At 35.3% G+C, this 21,886-nt stretch overlaps 1 protein-coding gene across 1 annotated transcript; it reads right to left on the reverse strand.

Annotated features, from left to right (window-relative positions):
- Positions 1-194: 194 nt before the first annotated feature.
- Positions 195-21,169, reverse strand: RNF146 (ring finger protein 146). The gene is made up of 3 exons (XM_011358738.2): positions 21,066-21,169; positions 11,453-11,560; positions 195-2,116 (listed from the first exon to the last, which is right to left on the reverse strand). Coding segments are annotated over exons 2-3 (1,080 nt in total). The 5' UTR covers positions 11,455-11,560; positions 21,066-21,169; the 3' UTR covers positions 195-1,038.
- Between the last annotated feature and the right edge of the window lie 717 nt (positions 21,170-21,886).

Below are 21,886 nucleotides of genomic sequence, written 5' to 3' on the forward strand. Positions count from 1 at the left end.
TTCCTACTTTGCCAGATTCTACAGCATTTTGTGTAAAGTGAATTTGTGTCTAATACTGTTTATACATAAGTCTACGATTTAATTCAATTAGATTAATATAGGCCACTAATGAAGGCTGGCAAGGAAAACCTAAAATATATATGGTCTCTACCATCAGTTATTTAAGAAATTGGTCTCATAGGCTTTAATTTAGGTTTATTTCTGTACATATGTATGCTATGCACATTGCCTATACTATATTCTCTGAAGAAATCAAACTTCTCTGAGCAGGTATCTTATTTAGGCTGAATACCACCAACTGAAACCACATTTTTAGTGACCTCTGGGCACCAATAAAATGTTTCCACCCCCTTTCCAGGCTCAAACGAGACATTATTTTTGATAAACTCTAATGTTTATTAAATTATAAATTTTGTAATCAAAAAGAAAAGTGTGGATCAAGAGAAACCTCAAACTACAAGGAATAAACAGCAAAGTCTATGGAAACATGAAGTGTGTTATTGACAAGATTCTGAAACTTATGTTATTAGGTGTTTTCTTTACATTTCCATTTCAGTAACTTTACTATTAAATATTTTTTGTCTATTTTAAAATCCCAAATTCACATCTATTCTCACATTAATTAAGCTTCCTGTTAAAACTGATACCAGACATCTCATAGGTGCCAAATTTTAGTAATGGTTTTATATCAATCCATGCAGAAAAATAAGACAAAATCCAAGAGTAAGATGGGATCATTAATGCACAGATCATACACACACGCTGGCCAAAAGAACTGAAATTTAAAAAACTATAAAATAAACAGACCTCAAAAAAACTGGGTTATTACTAAACAGCTCTCAACTATTAACACCCAAGTTCCTTATATTAAATAAATTTCTCAACAGAGACATGTTAGACATTTTAATTACAGGTCTATCCTTCCTATACCCCTTCCCACCCTAACTCCCAAAATGTACTACAAGGGATGAGTATGTTATGTGGGCAGAAATTTACAGATAACCTTTTTAACCTTGAGCATGGAGCTAAGACTTTTATTTAAACTTCGGTTACTGTGCACTGTCCATCAGGCCTTCTAGATCTGACACTGGCACTCACTGTTCCACCCCCTGCTACTGATCGATCAGGTCCTGATCGATCTGATCGATCAGATACTGTCTGGTTTGCATTAGGAACCAAAAGTCTCTGAGTCAAGGAGTGCTGTGCAAGAAGCGCTGATACGTCTTCACTATCACTACTGGCATCAGATTCGGTTTCTTCAATGGAGGTGTTTGGCGCTGGTACCCTGCTTGAAGATGGTAATTCATGATCTTCTTCTCCTTCCCCCCTATGACTCCTTTCAGCCAGGCTGTCTCCAGTGAGTTGTAAATGAGCAAGAGAGTCTTCCAAAGAAGTGCTTGTATCAGGGGATGGTGTTGCAGGGCTTGTTAACTGACCATCTACTGATGTCAGGGGCCTTACAGAAGAAGACACTAGAGGCTGAACAGAAGCTCCACTCTGTGCTGACACACTGTCCGCTCCGTCAGCAGAGCTCTCTCTTGCTAGGTTTACGGTATTAGCATCACAGTCCAGCCTAAGTCCGGCTACTCCCTTCTTTGGTATATCTATTATATCCCGCTTAATCTTCCTGCGACGTCCATGTTCATTTCGCCTATACTGAACCATATTTTCGAGATCAGCAACATATAGAAACCCGGCAATTAACATTTCAGTGCTCTTTTTACCTTTGGAAAAAGCATCTTCCAGCTCTCTACTTGTGCGTTCATCGTACTGCCACCACCCATTTCTTCCTTCATAATACCATGCATGTTCACCATTTCCTCTACTCGCTGCCTTGAGTTCTTCTGGTGACAATAAGGTTGGCTTATCAAGGAAATCCTCTGGAATTTCTTGTCGACAGAGGGCACATCGCTTTCCAAGCCATGAAGCTCCCTTTACACACAGATAGCAAAAAACATGCTTACAGGGCAGACTGACTGGGTGAACACATGTTTGCAGACAAATGGCACATTCGGGGACAGTTAAAGACTGTGCAGTATTAGAACAGGACTCATTCGCTTTCCTGTTCGTAGGAAGCATGTTTATTGAGTGATCAATTTCACCACAGCCAGCCATCCTAAGACAATGAAAGAAAATACATAACATTAAAATCATGTTTTAACTCATAATATCTTAATTCAACAATTCAGAAAACATTTATTAAGCACCTATATGTAAGCCACATACTAGACAATGGGGATACAAGAATGAAAAGAAAAAAACCCTAACTTGTATAGAAAAATCTTTTTGGTTTGTATGTCATTAATTTTTACTTGTGGGAGGTAAGGAGGCACACAAATGTTAAGCCAAAAATAAAATACAACTAAGGTATAGATTTTAAATACCATTTCTATTTAGTCACAGACCTTGTGACACAATTAAATGCAAAGATATAAAAACGTATAGGCCATTCTAGATTGACTTTGACAATCAGTTGGAAAGTAAAGAAACAGAAAATGGCTAAAAGTAACTTGGATCACAATTACGGAAAGTAACAATTCTGTAGCTTTTTAGGATATTACTAACTGGTAATTTTACAAATATTATTACATATAAATAAACTTAGTACTTGACAAGTAGACCACAAGAAATTAAGACTAAAGCTGAAAATCCAGAAGTTCCCTATCCCTGCTGCAAATCTGAAAACACTGGTTTAAAACAGTCATTTCATTCCATGAAACACTCTTCTAATGGTCTCTTTTTGTTGTTGTGGCCTTTTTTCTAAACCATATGCTCTTCTTGCTGTATTCTTTGAAGATGATTTCATCTATACTCATGGCTTCAATTGTTACTTGTATACAAAAAGTTTACAAATTGATATCAACGGCCCAGGTCTCTCCTTTCAGCTCTAGACCTGTATTTCTAATTGCCTATTTTATTTTATTTACTAATTTTATTGGGGGTGACATTGGTTAATAAAATTATATAGGCCTCAAGTGTACAACTCTATAATAAATCTGTATATTGTATTTTGTGTTCAACACCCAAAGTTAAATTTCTGTCACCATATATTTGACCCCTTTATCCTAACCTACCTCCCCCACTCCCCACTTTCCCTCTGGTAACCACTAAACTGTTGTCCATGTCCATGAGTCTCTGTTTATCTTGTTTGTTACTCTCAGATTGATATACCACATGTAAGTGAAATCATACAGTTCTTAACTTTTTCTGACTTATTTCACTTAGCATGATAATCTTAAGATCCATCCATGTTGTTCAAATGACAGTATTTCATCTTTTCTTATGGCTGAGTAATATTCTATTGTTTATATGTACAACTTCTTTATTTAATCATCTATGGAAGGACACTTGAGTTGTTTTCAGTTGTCTGCATATTTTAGATCTCTTCTTGGATGTCCTGAAGGCACAAAAACAGAACTCGTGATGTTTCCTCCTTACTTACTCCCTAAAAAGCCCTCCCCTCCCATGATAGCACTGTCAATCAGCCTTTTCAAATTAGAAATCCATCACTGAAACTGCCCTTCTCTTATCTTTCCCCCATTCAAAATATCAGAGTCCTATCAATTTTATCTCCTAAATATCTCCTGAATCATCTACTATTCATCTCTACCCTTCCCTAGCCACCAAGTAAACATTGTTTATTTAATCACTGTGCATGCCTTTTAATTGGTCCAATCCTACCTTTGCTTAAAAAGTTGATTTTGGGACAAAGACCAGGATCTTTATGCCCTGCATGGTCTGGCCCCCACCTCTGATAACAGCCTCATCTCACATCAACCTTCTCTTTGATCAGGCTTCCAACTGTACTGGCTACTCTCTCCAATAGTAGGTTTTCTCTGTCGAACATTTCCCCACTTCCTGCCTCCCATGCCCCCACCATGGGCAAACTACCATCCATTTTATATTTCTCTATGTTTCTATGACTAGGTCAAATCACTTTTTTTTTTTTAACTTCTTACTACCATGTCCTTCTCATTCCTAACACTTTTCAGAATTGCAATGTTATATCTATTTGTGATTATTTTGTTAATGTCAGTCTTCCCCACAGGCAGGCGGGTTTTATAAGGACAGGGTACAACTCAAGTCACTTTTGCCTCATCTCTCTATTCCCATACAGGAGGTGGCAGATAGAGAACACTCAAATATTTGCTAAGAAAACTAATGTTTTTTCCAAAGAAGAATATGAATATATTATAAAATAGATTTTTGGGGTTTTATTTTATTTTAAATAATATTATGTTAAACCAGCTGAATGATAAACACTTTTTAAAAAGCATTTAGTTATACATACTTTAGGAATAAATAAAAATTCTGTCAGTGCACTTAAAGATTAGCCCTGAAGCAGCATGCTGAAGACATTATAACAAGAAAATTGCAGATGGCCAAGGAAGGATAACTTGAATCAAGGCAGCTGTTATACGAGACCAATGCTAGATAAGAAATCTAAAAACCTGAGAATTGCTCCTCCCTTATTACTTACATACTCTTTTTACTTAAAATCCCTTAGTCAAAATTTCCTTATTTGAAAATCAGAGTTTACAATACTTAGGTGAGAATAGCTAAAAAAATAAATAAATAAAATAACAACAATAATAAATGCTTTGTAATCACTAAAACTTCACAAATGTTAAAATCTTCTAAGAACAAGGGAGAAAATGACATATCAAAGTTGCCCTGAAGAGGCAAGAAAGCGGAGAAAAAAGAAAAAAGACAAGATTTGTCAAACTGGATGTATGGAGCTTAAACACTGGCATAAAATTTGGAACTTCTCCCTTACTGATTCAGATAAACATTTATTAAACAACTACTATGGTCTATGTACAATGTTAAGTATCGATGGATCTAAAGATGAATAAGACATACACCTACTCTATAACAAGGAAAATACATGTAAGCAAGCAGATAATCACAATATGGCCTGATTCCTGTAAAATGTGTTAAGATACTTATTAAAAATAATAATGACAAGAGAGATGAGAGAATGCATATAGGTTAGAAATTCTGGGATGCTGAGCAGGCTGGGGAGTGGAAGAGATTCAAGGCAGAGACAAATAAGCAAAGGAGATGAAGCTTTAAGATAAACAGAAGCCAAATCATGAAAGCTTTATTGTGCCCTGATGAAGAAATATCTGATTTGATTTATCCCACTGTAAGAGGAAACCACGGATATTGTAGAAGGGGAAAAAATATTAGAGGGAGTGAACAAATGGTAAGTTATCTCTCTGTACCAGTGGATTATGCCTCTTTAAATACAAAGAATTTAAACTTTAATCATCATAAAGATCTTTGCTTTTTTCTAAGACCAAACACTCTGAAGTGGGTCCAGTGGTTACAAAAGGTCCAGTAGTCAATAAAAATGTTTACACTTATCAAAACTTGAAAAATACTCTTAAGGTTTTCATCAGAGCACATCTTATCAAACAACAATCCATTCTCTTACTGCTTTTCCTATGTTCTTCATTCCACAATAGGCAAAGTTCAAAATGACAGTTTTTTAAAAGACTATTTGGAGGTAAACCCTTGCATTTAAAGATCTTGTAACTTAAGTTACAAGTAAAAATACACATATCTCAACTGAGGGTCAATGAATGACCCCACCAATTTTCTCTAAAAAGAACTGGCTGTGCACAGCACATTTTGTTAGGCTCTCAATAACACATATGCATTTCTTAAACACAAAATGTTAGTACTTCTCAAAATGGCAAGAGACAGAGTACTACATATTTCATGTATTGTTTGGCAAAAGATTCAGAATACTTTTGTCTACCCAGGCATCTTTACACTGTGGTAACAGTCTATGTACATTAATTTCAATTCTGCCAAATACTATAAATAGTGCCCAATGTACATTTAGGACGTTTAAAGAAAAAAACAAATCACACACTCACATCACAGCTTCTGGGACTTCAGTTTTCTCCCAGTAAAATGGAAACAATGTTGTGACTCAAAGTTATTGTAATGTGACGGACAATAAATTAAATGAAAGCATAAAATTGCATTTGAAAGCTTCTGCAGTTATCAAATATGTGTCACTACACAATATATAATAAATACTTGAAAACTGATTTTAGCTTCTAACTTTTCTATTTATTGGCAAAAGTTATACATAGGTCAATCTCAGGAAAAGAACAACTCTGGAAATAGTTTTAAGGGACTGGCTACCTAGTTTTAATTCATCAGGTCCTACTGCTACATTTTAGTTTCAGGATAACTTTAAACATTTTGGTAAACTTTAAGCATTCTGGTAACAAAAAGAACTAAAATGAGCTGTAGAATGAGAGAACAATAAGTATATGCTTTCATCCCTTTCAATTTAGGTCAAAGAAATTAGTTGTCAGTGAAATTCTTGAAAATTCTTTTAAAAATTGTCCATATTTATTTAAAGCCCTAATTGAGAAAAAGAAAATAAGCCATCTATCCACAAATAATAATTTAACGGAGTAAGAAAGATGTTTGATTCTACTCATAACACAAAATAGAGAAATGGGATAATGTTCATCACTACTCTGGAAAAATAATAGCAACATCTTATATACGATAAATCCAAATCCTAAACTATCTAGGTTCCTTCCAGGCAAAGGACAGGCTGATAAATGTAAAATCTTAAAAAGAAAAATTAAAGCCTGGTAAAATGTAAAGAAACCATCTAACTTGGATGAATGCCTTATTTAAAAAAAAAAAAAAATACATAATAGACCCCGACGCTGTTGTATTTGTCAACCTAAAAAGTCAATTTTCCATCAGCTGCAGTTAGCTCATTTACAAAAGAAGAAAAATTTTAACCTAAAAACATTACTCTCCACTCTTAATATGATCAATAACTTATATGACCCTTACTCTTAAATGCACAAATAAACCTAAACGTATAATTTCAACACTAAAAAAAGCAATTCCAACCGTTCCAGGGGAAGGCATGAACTGTAAAAGTAACACTTTGCAAGGCAAAACAATTCTGTTTGGGCAGGTATTCTCATTGTAATGAAGTCAAGTTGGCTAAACGTCATTAAAAAACAAACGGACAACGGGCAGCTAAAGTTTTATTATTACAACTGAAGCACTTTCAGCTATCAATTTGCCATAGAAAATTTTAAATTCTGATTCTGTTTAGCCTACCAAGTATACTGTTAGTCTAACTAAGAAATTGGAAGAAAACTTAGTAAATACTTCTTACATAATTCTTGATGAGGCACATACAGTGGACAAGATAAAGACGAAGAAACCCAAATCACTAGGCTACCTATAAGATATACTTCAAAGTTATTTTCATCACAGTTTTAATCTAACCTACACAGTCTCTGTTTTGCATAGTTTTAATGATCTTCAAATAGTTTAAAGGCTAAATGTGTGTGCAGATGATATACCAATAGGTAAATAAAAAATGCTTACCCCCTCCCTTTGTTGTAGAGCAAACCTTTGATAGTTAATGCTAATCAAAGAGAAGTATTCCCTAACAAAAAGTCTTAGGAAACTCCAGAGGTGTTTTGAAAAAGGGAATTTATTTTCTGGTTATTAAATTAATTTAATATGCAGAAATTTCAAGTAAAGTCAGTCCAACTCTGCCGAACAACATAATATATCACTCGTTTTCAAAGACAATTTTACTAGTTGAATTCTTAGAGTGATATTATAACTTTTAAGCATAAATCCTATTCCTTCTAAAGAAGACAGAAGGATATGGAAATCTTAGGTACTCAGATGTTGTTTACTCTTCTTGAAGACAGTCAGTCAAAAGAAAGGTAAAATTACATAAATAAAAAAGGTTTTTTAGCTTATATAGTATTAAATGACTTTACAGCCAGCAATAAAAATTCCAAATATTAAAAACCATATTTTTAAAACTCTGCGCTCAGAATCTAATTACAAATGCAAAAAAGGGAACAAAGAACAACTTCACACACCACCTTTTTATAAGTACAGGCCTATCAAAAAAGAATGTCATCTTCCTTCCCAAAACTATGACTATTAAGAAAATTTCTTGAATCTTTAGTTCTGCTGTAATGTGAAGAGTTTGAAATTTAATACAAGTTTAACATTCTTTAAATCTAATCAAAATTTTAATTAAAAATTTAAATTTAACAATGACCATTCCTGAATCCTTGAGACAAAATTCTTAACTTTCATTTTGTATAGTCTTGTAAATGCTGTGTTTTAATCTTAGTTGTGTCTCCTGATGCATATTTTTATTACATTAAAACAACTAACATTTATTGTATAATATGTGCCAGGCACTGTCTGAAGCACTTAACATCTAATCTTCATATTATCCTATAAAACTGGTCCAGTATTTTCCTTATTTTTCAGATGAGAAAAATGAGGTACAAAAAGCTCCGGTGATAGGACCAAAGCCACAGATTCAGTTCATAAGTGATTGAGCCTGTTTCAAATCCAGGTGGCCTGACTTCACAGTCTACTCTCAACTGCTACAGAGGCTGCCTCCAAAATAATGATGATTATCCAAACATAAGAATCGCATTAGTAATTTTAGGAAAGACAAAGCTTCAAGAAGTTACTAAGAAATTTCAGACTGATAAAGGAATGAAATTTATATCACCTGCCTCAAGAGCTCTCTGTCATTTTCAATATTTCTCTGTATTCCTTTTCAGTTTTGAATAGAGTATCTGAGCATCTACAATGCCCATGGCATTAGGAAGGAGATGAATACTACTAATTGATATCAAAGTGTAGGAGCAGATAAGTTAATGAACACATGTATTACTTACTGGTTTTATGAGAGGCAATAAGAGATACCAGGAAGCACAAAGGAAGAAATGGTAACCAGCAGGTAGGGGATAAATATATTTTGAATTGATGAAAAGTACTATGCAATAAGAGCTACAAAGACTTTTACATTATGCTACCTTTATGAGTTTAAACATTTATTGTAAATACAGTTCTTAAACATTTTCAGATTTCAGCCCTTATTCAGAATTTGGTATCTTACATGTAATTTCAGGAGGTTCGAGAATCTCTAAAAAGGTGAGAACACCTAAGGAGGCAGCAGAAATTCACTGAAGGGTTTTATATTACGAAATGAGTCAGTTTAGTAATTTGTCATGATCATCTGGACAGCAGTTTGGAGGAAGACTTAGTGGCATGGGGCTAAGAAGAAACTAATATTCATAGTAATCTAGATATAATGGGAGGGAGGGTGCTATAAGGTTCCAGAAATACTAAGGAAATAGAAATAAAAACATTTGGCTACTGATGGATGGTGGTACTATCCTTCAAGATTCAGAATTTGAGGAGTTATGTCTCAGACATAATGACTTTGAGATATTTATAAAGTCACCAGATGAAGACAAGCAGATGACAGTTGAATTTACTTAGATTTCTTTGGTACTCTGTATTCAAAAAGTCAACCTCAATACTTTTTAGGCACCTGAAATCAAACATGACTAAAAACAAAATTATCTGCTTCCTTAAATCTCCATCTTCTTCTTTTGATCTTAGATAAAACTTAGAACCATCCTCATTGTTTCCTTATTCCTTGGCCACTTCTCATTCCTATGACAGAAACTTCTTTGGAACTTGTCTCCCTCATTCCCAAAGGCTGTGACCCTAAATCTGGCCTCTTGGACACACTTATACAGAATACTGACCTCCCAAGTGGCCTCCATGACTTCAGTCCTTTCTCCCTTTCATCTTTTCTCAGTTCGATCATATCTAATTAGTCTTCTCTCCATTTGATCTTCAATAGTTTTCTACTGCCTATATAATCTAATCCAATTTCCTAGGCACTGGTTTTCAAGTACATTGACACAAGTAAAACAGGCTTAGTTAAAATCCTGGCTCTGTATTTATTTTATGTTACCCAAAACAGCATTTCTCAAAATTTTCTGAGTAAGAATTAGCTGGTATATTCTCTCCTGGAAATCTGGATATATCTGGGTTAGAGTCTAAAAACCTGTGTTTTGTTTAACAAGGGTATTATTCTCAGAGAAATCTGTAAACACTGATAAATAATTTCATCTCCTCAATTCTGTTTCTTCATCAGTAAATAAGGATACTACCATCTTTCGCATTGATTAGATTCAATAATCTAAGTAAAATACCCAGTAAGAACCGGGTAATATAGTAGGTACTAAAGAAACACTCATTCCCTTTATTAAAGTTTTTTCTCCCACCCTGCTTTCACATTTAGGATTGTGCCCTGACTCCCCTAAAATGCCTTGAGGTTTAAGCAGCTGTGCCCCTCCTCATTCCTTTGGCTCGAAAAATATTTCCTAATTTTCTTAGCCAAAATTCTATTCATTCTTTAAGACCAAGCCAAAAGTTCTTCTATTCATTCTGAATCTTTCATGCGGAATAAATTTTATCAGGTCTAAAGCATTTTATTGCTACCTCAATATGGCATTTCTTCCATTGTTTAATGATTAGTTATATATCTGTCTCACTTGGTAGATCATAGTCTAGCTCCTCGATGGCCAACACCTAGACTACCTGACCTACAGGATTAGACAGACAGATGGACAGACAGACATGCGACAAACTGATACAGATAATATATGAATAGGATTAAATAAAAAATATATTTGCCCCAATTGTAAAGAAAAATGCTTATTTGTTTAATTTTTTAAATCAAATTCTCAATACTTAAGATATGGTCATAGTTTTAACGAGAGTAAATAATCAAAGAATCATATTGGAAAAGAAAAGCAATAACTACATATCAAACTGGGTAAACATGTGAAATAGTATCTACGAGGGTCACTCTCTTGTCCAGTATTTTAAACACTGTAACTACTGAGACTGTAAAAGTCAGCAAAATATTCACTGCATTTTTCACGAGTGACATCGAGTTGGGCAGTGTTCATATTAACTTAGAAAATGGAAATATTTTTATTGTGTGAGAACGTTTCATCCAGAATAAAGTTTAACATGGGTAAGATCAAAGTAGTATAACATTTTATACTGTATTTCATATAGACCAGATGATAGGAAAACAACTAGTAAACTGGGGACTAGAGTGAATTAAATACAAATTAAAATGCAATAATGTACAAAATTTTTTAAAAGATCAATTCATTAAAAAAAAAAAATCCATTCAATTTAATGAAACTAGTTTTTAATAACTAATGTTTATAACCTGTAAGTCTCAATAATTTATAAAAGCTGATACTGTCTACCTAGCTTGATTATTTAATTACTATGTAAAGAGAAAGTAGAACTTAGAAGAAATTGGAGATTTTTCCAGTTTTTTAGGCTTCTACAAGCAAATTTTCTGTCTTCAGGTTTCGCTTTTTACAGAGATATTTTCCCTATGAGGAGATTTTTAGATATCTACAATATTGTTTGGTGTGAATAAAATTGCTAACTCAACAAAAAATCTAAAAATCAATACAGAATATTCATTTTGTATAATTTAAAATATGACAGATATTTGATTTACTTCATTTCAAACCAGTCTACTTAACTTACTGCAGCTTTGAAAAAATCACGATGCCATACTTACATTTCTATTACAGATCCCACAGATGCTTGTCACAAAAATAAAATATCATCTTCACCAGCAGTCAGCCAGTTTGCAGTACTTTCTCTTCCACTGCTGGTTCATTTTGTGCTACAAAAGAAAAAATTTCAACATCAACTTCTCTACAGACTAATTAAGATCAACAAAATTAGTCAATAATGTATGATCCTTTCATTTAACAAAATTCAGTGGTAAATTTTATCTTACAAGTGAAAAAATTTCAAGATGAAGATGTCTGCTTTCACCACTACTATCCAACATTATACTGGAAGTTCCAGCCAGAGCAATTAGACTTGAAAAAGATCTGAAAGGCATACAAATTGGTAGGAAAGTTAAACTAACTCTATTTGCAGAGATAGTAAAACTACTATCTCCATATAGAAAATCCCCAAAAATCCCCAGAGCTACTAGAGCTAGTAAACAAATTCAGCTAAGTTGCAGGTTGCAAGCTCAATGTACAAAATGTCAGTGGTGTTTCTATATCCAGCAGTCAGCAATCCAAAAAGGAAATCAAGAAAGCAATTTAATTTATAATAGTTATCTAAAACAATAAAATACCTAGGAATCAACTTAACCAAGGAGGTGAAAGACCTGTACACTGAAAACTATAAAACTCTGCTGAAAGAAATTAAAGAGCTAAATAAATGGAAAGACAAATAGTATTCATGGACTGAAGACTATGAAGATGACTACACTACCCAAAGTTCTCCACGGTCAACGTATTTCTTACCAAAATTCCAACAGCCTTTTTTGCAGAAATGGAAGAACCAATTCTCAAATTCATATGAAATTGTGAGGGGCCCGAAACAGCCAAAACAATCTTAACCAAGTTGGAGAACTCACAGTTCTCGATTTCAAAACTTACTACAAAGTTACAGTAAAAAGACAATGTAGTACTGGCATAACAAAAGACAAATACATGAATAAAAGAGAGTCCAGAAATAAACCCACACAGTCTATAGCCAATTGATTTTCAAAAAATGTGCCAAGTCCATTCAATGGGAAAAGAATGGTCTCTTTAACAAATGCTGAGACAACTGAATTTCCAAATGCAAAAAAAGAATGAAATTAGACCCCTACTTCACACCATATACAAAATTAACTCAAAATAGATCAACAACCCTAATATAGAACATAAAACCATACAACTCTTAGAAGAAAACATAGGGGTAAATCTCCATAATCTTGGATTTAGCAATGGATTCCTAGATATGACACCAAAAGCATAAGCAATATAAAACAGAAAATGAACTTCATCAAAATTAAACTTTTGTGCACTGAAGGACATTATCAAGCAAGTAAAAAGATAATCTACTGAATGAGAGAGAATATTTATAAATCACATATCTGAAAAGAGTTTAATATCCAGAGTATATAAGGAATTCTTACAACTCAACACCAAAAAGACAAAAAAAATTTAAAAAATGGGCAAAAGAGTTAAATAGACATTTCTTCAAAGATCTAGAAATGGCCAATAAGTACAGGAAAATATGCTCCACATGATTAGTCATTAGGGAAATGTAAGTAAAAACTACAATTATATGCCATTTCACATCTACTAAATGGTTATATTTTAAAAAAATAACAAGCATTTGACGAAGATGTGAAAAAACTGGAACCCTTGTACACTGTCAGTGGAAATGAAAAATAGTACAGTCACTGTGACAAGTTTGGTGGTTCCTCAAAAAAGTTAAACATAGAATTACCATATAACCCAATTCTACTCCCAGGTATATAACTAAAGAAATTAAAAACAGGGACTCAAACACATACTTGTACATTAATGTTCTTTGCAGTTATTCACCGAAGTCAAAAGGTGGACACAATCCAAGTGGCCATCAACAGAAGAATGGGTAAACAAAATGTGGTATATAAATGGAATATTACTCAACTATAAGAAGAAACGAAGTTCTAATACATGCTACAACATAGATGAACCTTGAAAACATTATGCTAAATGAAATAAGCCAGACACAAAAAGAAAAATGTATGATCCCACTTACATGAAATACTGAAAATAGACAACTTTTCAGACAGTAAGTAGATTAGGGGTTACCTGGAGCTAGGGAGAAGAGTACAAAGAGTTATTGTTCAATAGGTACAGTTTCTATTTGAGGTGATGAAAACACTGTGGAAATATATTGTGGTGATGGGTGCACAGTACTGTAAATGTAATGACACCGAATTGCACACTTAAAAATGATTAAAATGGTAAATTTTACATTATTTTTATTTTACAATAAAAAATTATTTTAAGTGAAACAAGCTCTATATGCACAAGGTAGCCCTCATGCAATGTATTTTAGTCACTGCTTTCCTACAAGGAGGTGGTGTGTGCAAAGTCAAGGTCATCACATTAACTAGGACTTCCTGCTATTTATATGTACGTCCAAATTTACAACCATTAAGCCAGACTTCTCTCAAGATGTCTCTTGTCCCGGGAATCCGCAGGCACCAACCAAAACATGATCTCAGTAATTAATCCTTTCTTCTCATTTAATATTTCCTCCTGCCACTTCACCATGCCCACTGGAGGAGGCATCATATTACATAGAAATTAAAATCAAGCACACATGATGACTAATGAGATAATGGGCCTCACAGTAACCACAAGATAGGAGAAATTTGAATCTCTTTTCAGTTCCATGTACCTCTCATAGTGTGGGAATCAATCTGAGAAATTTGGGATTTTAGTGTTTAAAGATATTTTTAATATGACATGGCCTTAAAAGACAAGTCAGCTTATCCCACCAAATGTCTAACAGAACAAACAATAATCTGTTTCAAAACTGGAGAATTTTCAAAGTAACTGACTAAAGATTTCTAGACTTTTTGTTTTATTCTGACTTTAGAACTTAGTCTTTACATAATACAGACTCCATTATCCTGACTCCTCCACCTGCCCAACCCTTCCACTTTACCTTCTAGATGCCTACAACTTCAATGGCACCACACAAGACATTCATTTCTCTCCTGCAGCCTACCTAAAACAGAAACTGCCCATTTTCACATACAGGCCAAAAGAAAACATTCTACTATTGTAATATCATTACTCTTAACGAAACACTTACTTGAAGTCTACCATTGGCTATAATCCCCTACATCTGTTCTCTCTTAGCCTTTTAGGCAATGACTTAATCTTCTCACTACTAGCCATCCTCTTCATCCTAACTCCTGACACATCACTATGAGCCTATTTAAATAGCCTTGAGACTGAACCATACAACAACCAACTCAGAGGTTCTGAAACTTGCCCCATTGTGGCTGCTTAGAAATATGCATTCTTATGCCCTAGCCCTAGAAATTCTAGGCAAAAAGACATGGGTTTAAGCCCAGGAATCTCATTTCATCTGATACTGATACAGATGGTCCTTTGAACACAATCTGAGAAAGTGTCCTGTTTTCAATTCCTAAAATCCTAAAATTCAATGAACTTCACCCCTCTCCTCCAGCAATGAAATATGATGGCCAAATTTGGAACTAGATGCCACCTAAAACTGCTGCTTCTCTAAAATCTTAATCTCACTCTCAGATCACAAGTTCTGGACCTCCCAGTTCACTTAATCACTCATTCCCACACCTGCTCTTTAATTTTAGAGGGACCTCTAGCCTCTTGATCACCTTTCCTTTATGCAGTTTCTGACCTCCCCCCCCGGCCCCGCCCCCGTCTTCCCACCCAATCTGGAGCTCAACCATTTTTTCTTCCACAGAATCCTAAACTCCCTCCTGTCTCATGTGCACATACTCCACAAACCCCCATCTCTACATGAATCTTACAATGTGACATCTCAACTCGCATGTCTTAACCAATGAGTGCTGGAGAAAACAGAAAATTCTTTTTCTCAACCCTTCTCCAACTAACTACACCAAATTTTGTCAATTTTCTACTTTCTTGCCTTGCTAGTGCTGTAGTTTAGACATACATCATTTCTCAACTAGATTACTGTACAGCCTGATTATCTTGCTTCTGTGTCACCCCTCAAATTTATTCACTAAGCCTCTGATACATTTAAAAGCCAAAATGGACCTCTCATACATGAAGCTCTCTATTGCCTTTTCAACCTATACAATAAAGACAAAGCTCCTTAGGACCACATTCAAAGGCTTTAATGACCTGAAACCTAAATAACTTTCTAGCAAATTATCTATCTCCCACAACCACTTTCACTTGAATACTCTAGTTATACCACATTACTCATAGTTCTCCAAATTTCTTTGTAGTTCCGCATTTCCTCCTGTCTGTACAGTCTATCTCTTTTACAGTTTGTGAATGGAACTGCCATTTTATCACCAAAAAATTATTCCCTCCCCTATATTTTGTATATTCTTCTATTAAACCATGAGCCCCCGTGGATAGGAGCTGTGTTTATATCTCTAAGTGGCCAGTGCACTGTCAATAAGTTTTGTTGACTTGAACTGATATTTCTTGGATGAATGAAAAGCTAACTTTCTAAAATAACTGTTGAGACAAATAAAATATTGAAAAACTAAATTTACCTACAAGAAATATTTCAGTTTAAACTGTGACCAAGGCACTCGATCACAAAAGATATAAAGATATCTAAGTTCTAATCCTTGCTTTAAAGAACTTAAAATCTGAAGGAGTTAACTAATTTACAACTATAGGATTCAAGCCATCTTTATATCTTTTGACAAACACCACAATTTACTCAGCTATTATTCACTGGCAATGAATTCTCCAGAATGCAGATAAAAATCCAAGAATAAAACCGACTTTAGCAAACCTTGCAAGCTACGATGACTTTTCCAATTTCTATATCCCATGGATAATTTTCAAAGTAGACTCTTAATGGATAACAGAGGAAAGAAAATCAACTAAAATCCATATAATAATCTAGAATTTAACTATGCAAACTGTTATCCCCAATGAGCAATATCAGTATTACCTGGCAGCTCTTTACAAATGAAAAATCTGGAGCCCCACTCCACACCTCCAGAATCAGATATTCAGTTGATTCATATGCATATTAAAGTTCAGGAAGCACTAGTAGACCCATATCATTGAAACCCATATCATCTTCAAAACGACTTTGTGAAATATGACTATACTCATTTTATAAATGAGGAAACCCAAGTCCACAAGGATTTAACTCAAATCACAAAGTTGTCAATATTGGGAGATGGGATTTAAACTCAGGTATCTTTAAAAAGATATTTTCTTCAATGTACTGTATCTCAGAGAAAAGGTCTAGAATAACAATATTTAAGAGAAATATGATGTAAGCCATATATGTAAATTCAAATTTTCTATTAGCCACATTAAGAATAAAAAGAAACAGGTAAAATTACTTTTAAAAATATTTTTTATTTAACCAAGGAGTGTTAATGGGGAAAATATATTCAAAACATTACCATTTACAAATGTATTCAATATAAAATTATTGTGATATTTTACATTCTTATATGTGTGTGTACACACTTTCAAATCCAATATATATTTTACAATGATAGCACAACTCAGTTCAGATTAGCCACATATCAAATGCTCAATATCTCCATGTGGCTAGTCGCTACCATACAGGTTTAAAATGTCTTGCATAAGGGCAGTACAGGTTTAAAATGTCTTGCATAATAACAATTATTTTTTTTTAACACAAAAATGGCAATTTACTACATAATTCTTATCAAAATTCTTTGAATAAAGAAAATGAACTCCATGTTACTTTTCTCACACCTTTGCTGGCACAGATAAAAAAGAAAATTGCATATTCTGTTGTGATCAAATTGAAAGGTTTAGGTGGTCCCAATTATGCTAAACTGATCCATTAACTAACCTCTGAGAACTACAATGCCAAATGGGCACAACATAAGGCATGGAATGAAATATTCAGAATGAGAACGTGAAGTGGCCCTCAGAAAACTTCTACATTTAAAACCAAAGATTTTTTTTTTAGACGGGGAAGGAGAGGCTTTCACTTTCAACCAAAAATAGAATAGTATAATTATAACTACAGGCCAGAATTAATTTGGTAAACATAAATAATTCATACATAATTCCTGCTACAATGCATGATTTGTAAATTATATACCAAATTCAATACTGTGTATGAATCACTACAGTAAAATTTATACAATATCTTGACATGCAAATACCAATTAGTTAATAGCTTAACGTTCCTTCTTTAGGTGCAAATTTATACAGAAATGAATTATTAGGAAGGTAACATAAAAAAAAACATAAAAAGAGAAAAGATTTGAAAGTAAATTAGATATCTCTCCCTTAACAATTCTGGAGGTAAAAAAAAAAAAAGGTGACAGACTAAATTATAAAATACATTAAAAAGTTGAGAGATTATTGATGAATTTATATAATTTACCCAATCAATTACTATCACAAAAAATGAATACTGTACTATTTACAATTTGTGATCACTCAACAAATTCGCACTTCTATTATTTGCAATACTATTATTTTCTCCTAAAATATCTAGTATTAATTACAGTTCTACTTTTCAAGTTAGTCACAAGGTGAAAAACTAGTTTTTCAGATAGTAGATTAAAATAAATATCTTTTGTAAAGAACCAAAGATAAATATGTAAGTTAAAAAATCAAATTAGAGATATGAAGACTACCTGTACTTTTCCAACTACTAATGTTTAATAACATAGTTTTTTTACTCTTTATTCAAAATACACACAACAGAAAATGGTCTATATAAAAGCTATCAGTGACAGAAAAGAAAAATATTTCAAATCTTCCAATTTTTGGTATATACCCCCCCTTACCCCCCCCAAAAAGAGTAAAATCAAGGACTAGTGAAAGGAAGAACAGTGAGATCAGCTGTAATTGAGCAAATACATCTTAGTATTTCTTAGGAAAGAGTTCCAAATTGAGAGATATAACTAAATGCTGCAATGTTTCCATATTTAGCTTTCCTTCTCATCTCCTGTTAAAACTGGGCTTAGAGAAAGCACAGGTCACAATGGGAAACAAAAGTCTTCTATGAAAACTTGTTTTAACTAAATGGGGTCTAATACTTCATTTTAAAGAACTATTTCCCTTATTGTATAGCACTTCCCTTAAAAAACATTACTAGATGGCAACCTACAGCCTTCACAATATTCACAGTCAAGCATTAGACCTTTATATTTCTCCCTCTAACATATCGGCTTTTCATTTAACAAAACGTGAAATGTGAATATGAACAAATGTTATCTTTTAATCATATCAAACAAAAGTTTCATAGTCTGCAATCATTTTGTAAATAAGGCTCTGCTAATTATCTGTGCGACCTTGGCCAAGTCATAACTCCCACATCTTAGTTCTTTTACCTTGCTCTATACTTCTGTAATTCTAAATTTTAAATATTTTAATTAACAGTTATTTAACAATAGGTTTTGTTTCAATTAACCCAAAAGGTAATAAGCCATGAACATGAAACAGTCCATAACTAAGCATAAGTGGTTGCAGCAGAATGTTAGTAAGATGGTTTCCATACCCACAAAGATTTTTCCTAATCCAGACAGTTGTTTCACAAATTCAGGTTCCTTAGGCACAATCAGAAGCCAGGCAAGAGAATGGAAAAGGTTCAGCACCTTGTTACTAACACTGGAAAAAAAAAGCATTCAAATATCCAAATGACAATCTGTCAGGCATTTTATGCTAGTAAATGGCTAATACATAAAATAATATTCTCTAAACAGATCAATATTGTTAAAAGATTTAATATTGTCTTTTTCTTCTACTAAGTCAAGAAATAATTTTTCAATTCTTCAAAAAAAAAATCTGCCCTATTCTGACAATTCAAGTTGGTGGAAACTGAAACAAAATATTTTATCAGTTGACACATCTCCTAAAAGATAAAACCCTGTCTATTTTTTTCTTCCTCTCAACTAATGACCAGCTCTTTGGAAATATAGTTTTCCTGATGCTTATAATTCTACTAAGTTTTTAATAACCAGTAAATAACAAAACCTTCAAATGTCTACCATTATTTTCATTTTGCCCACAACTTACATTGGTCTATTTGAAACAAATTCTAAATCAAATATTGGGCTTCACAAAATGCCCAATTTATGATATACACGGCTAAACAAACACATCTAAAATCTATTTATAGAGTGGCTTTCATTCTTACAGTTTTCTAAAATGAGATTTACTTGACCTATTTTCATGTGTTTTTAGAACATCCAGGCACTCATCACAAACAATATTTGCTGGTCACAAAAACATCAAAGGCAGTATCGTTAATCCTATTTGTGTGGGTCATTTTCTTCATGTGTCCTATATACCACTTCTTTTAAAAATCTAAATATAGATTCACTTACTTAAAAAAAAGGTCTTCTAAGTTCTGTAATTATATACTGCTTTCAATGCCAATGTTATACTTTCACATCCTATTTAAAAAGTAAGCGAGGGGAAGGAAACACCTGAAATGTCAATCATGCAAAGACAAAGCGTTTTCAATCATTTCTTAGCTTTCCTCTCCCCACAACTCCACAGTTTTAACATTACAAAAATGTTAAATAAAATGTACGTATTTTCGAAATTTGAGAAATACTAAAATGGCACTTACGGAAAAGAAATAAAAACATATACGAAAACGGGAATAAAAAAAAATCTAGTTGCGAGAACGTGTGTGTAAACTCAAAACAATTTTGCAGCCTTTCTCCAGACGCCTATGGAAAATAAAATAGCGAAAACAATGGAAGACCTGTACTTTTTCAGACGGGATGAGGGTTAGAGAACTCCGTACCCAGCAACCAGAACAAAGCAACAGTCTCGGCTTTTAAAATGCACTGAGGTTTTGAAGACTCAACGGGTATTAAGAGGTATCTTACTTGTTCCGATGCTTTAATAAGAAATCAAAACAACTTAGACTATGCAGCGCTGGGTTTAACCAGGTCAAGGTGGAGGGACTACTACTCTTCGTATTAGGCAAGACCCAGACACTGAGCAGGGAGAGGGGGAGAAGGAAAAGAAAGAAGCCGCCGTAGACACTCCGAAAAGACAAAATGTAGAGACTGTACACCCTGGCTGCAATCTAACCCAAGGCCCGGGTAGAGGCCTCCATTCGGGAAACAGGGAGCAGAATATCCCCCCAAACCATCGGCGCCCCTAAATCTTGAGGCCAGAAGGTCCCTGGGTAGAGGCCTGACATCACAGCCGAAGGCAGAGGAGATGGACCTGACTGCCACCAAAGACAGCGACGAGGACCCCAGCGGAAGAGGCTGCGCAGTAATGGCCGCTACTCCGCCTCTCGCACCCCGACCGTGACCAGCTCCGGGCCGTCGCCCAGGGCAGGGGCTGCGGCGGTCGCCGGCAATGCAGAGCCCGTCACAGTCTTCTGGCCTGCGACAGCGGCCACGGCGGGGGCGCCGGGAAGGGTTGAAGCTGCCCCAGCCCATCCCGCCTTGGCACCGACAGCTGCGGCCGCGCTGGCCCAAGGGCGTCCACCTACGTACCGGCCCCTGACCCCGCCGCCGCCCCTCTCAGGCCCAGAGCGCAGGGTCGACCGGGAGCGCGTTGCGGCGGGAGGTGACACCGCGGGCCATCACTCCTCTCCCCGAGTTATGACCCCGTAGCGGCTGACTTTCGCCCTGACCCCCGCGAGGGCTTTGCCCTGTCTCCCACCTCTCCGGCCACAGCCTCGGCAGTCTCGCAGTCTTTTCTCCTCGGCCTCGGAGCCCGCAGCGGCCGGGGGCGCGCGCGGCCGTCACGTGACCGCCCGTCGCGTCGCGGGGGGCGGAGTCGCGGGGGGCGGAGACGCGCGGGGCGGAAGCAGCGCCGCGCACCCGGGACCTCGCTCTAGCCCCTCCCAGCCCCAGTTCCCCCTGCCGCTCTTAAAGCGTTCGGGTGGGTACCTACCTTCTGCGTTTGGGGTTTTGCAGTTTCGCTGCCTGGATCTATTAAACTGTTTTATGTTTTGCTTTAGTTGTGATTGGGTGCAGGTTCCTTAGAGAGATTTGGGGCCGAGAAAATAAGACACGCATAGGACCAGCAGATGGTGCTACTCAGAAACCCAGCTTCGAGACCTAGTTGGATTTTAGGGTGACGAGCTCTTGGCAAAGTACTGCTTGTTCTTTAAAGAAAGAGAGGGAGGGAGGAAGAGAGAGAGAGAAAGGAGAGGGAGATGGGGCGGGGAAATAGAGAGAGAGACGAGAGACAGAGACGAGAGAGAGAAGGTCCTTTAGGACGTTCCAATTTATTCTCTTTCTGAATGGTTGAGCAATTTAATTGGAAAAAATGGATCTTTCATTTTGGACCCATTTTTCTTAAACTAGGGCATAGGAAGCCGAAGGAAGAGATTAATCATTATAAGAATTTAAACTAAAGAAATGGCTTATTTTATTGCATGCGTGTTGTTTTAAACGTCAAAGCCCAGGCAATATCCTCCATTTCATTTTAGCACATACATTGTCTTTTTCGGAACTGACTATATTTTCTTAATTTGT

Source organism: Pteropus vampyrus, unplaced genomic scaffold, assembly GCF_000151845.1.
Source record: "Pteropus vampyrus isolate Shadow unplaced genomic scaffold, Pvam_2.0 Scaffold43, whole genome shotgun sequence".
Classification (NCBI taxonomy): Eukaryota; Metazoa; Chordata; class Mammalia; order Chiroptera; family Pteropodidae; genus Pteropus; species Pteropus vampyrus.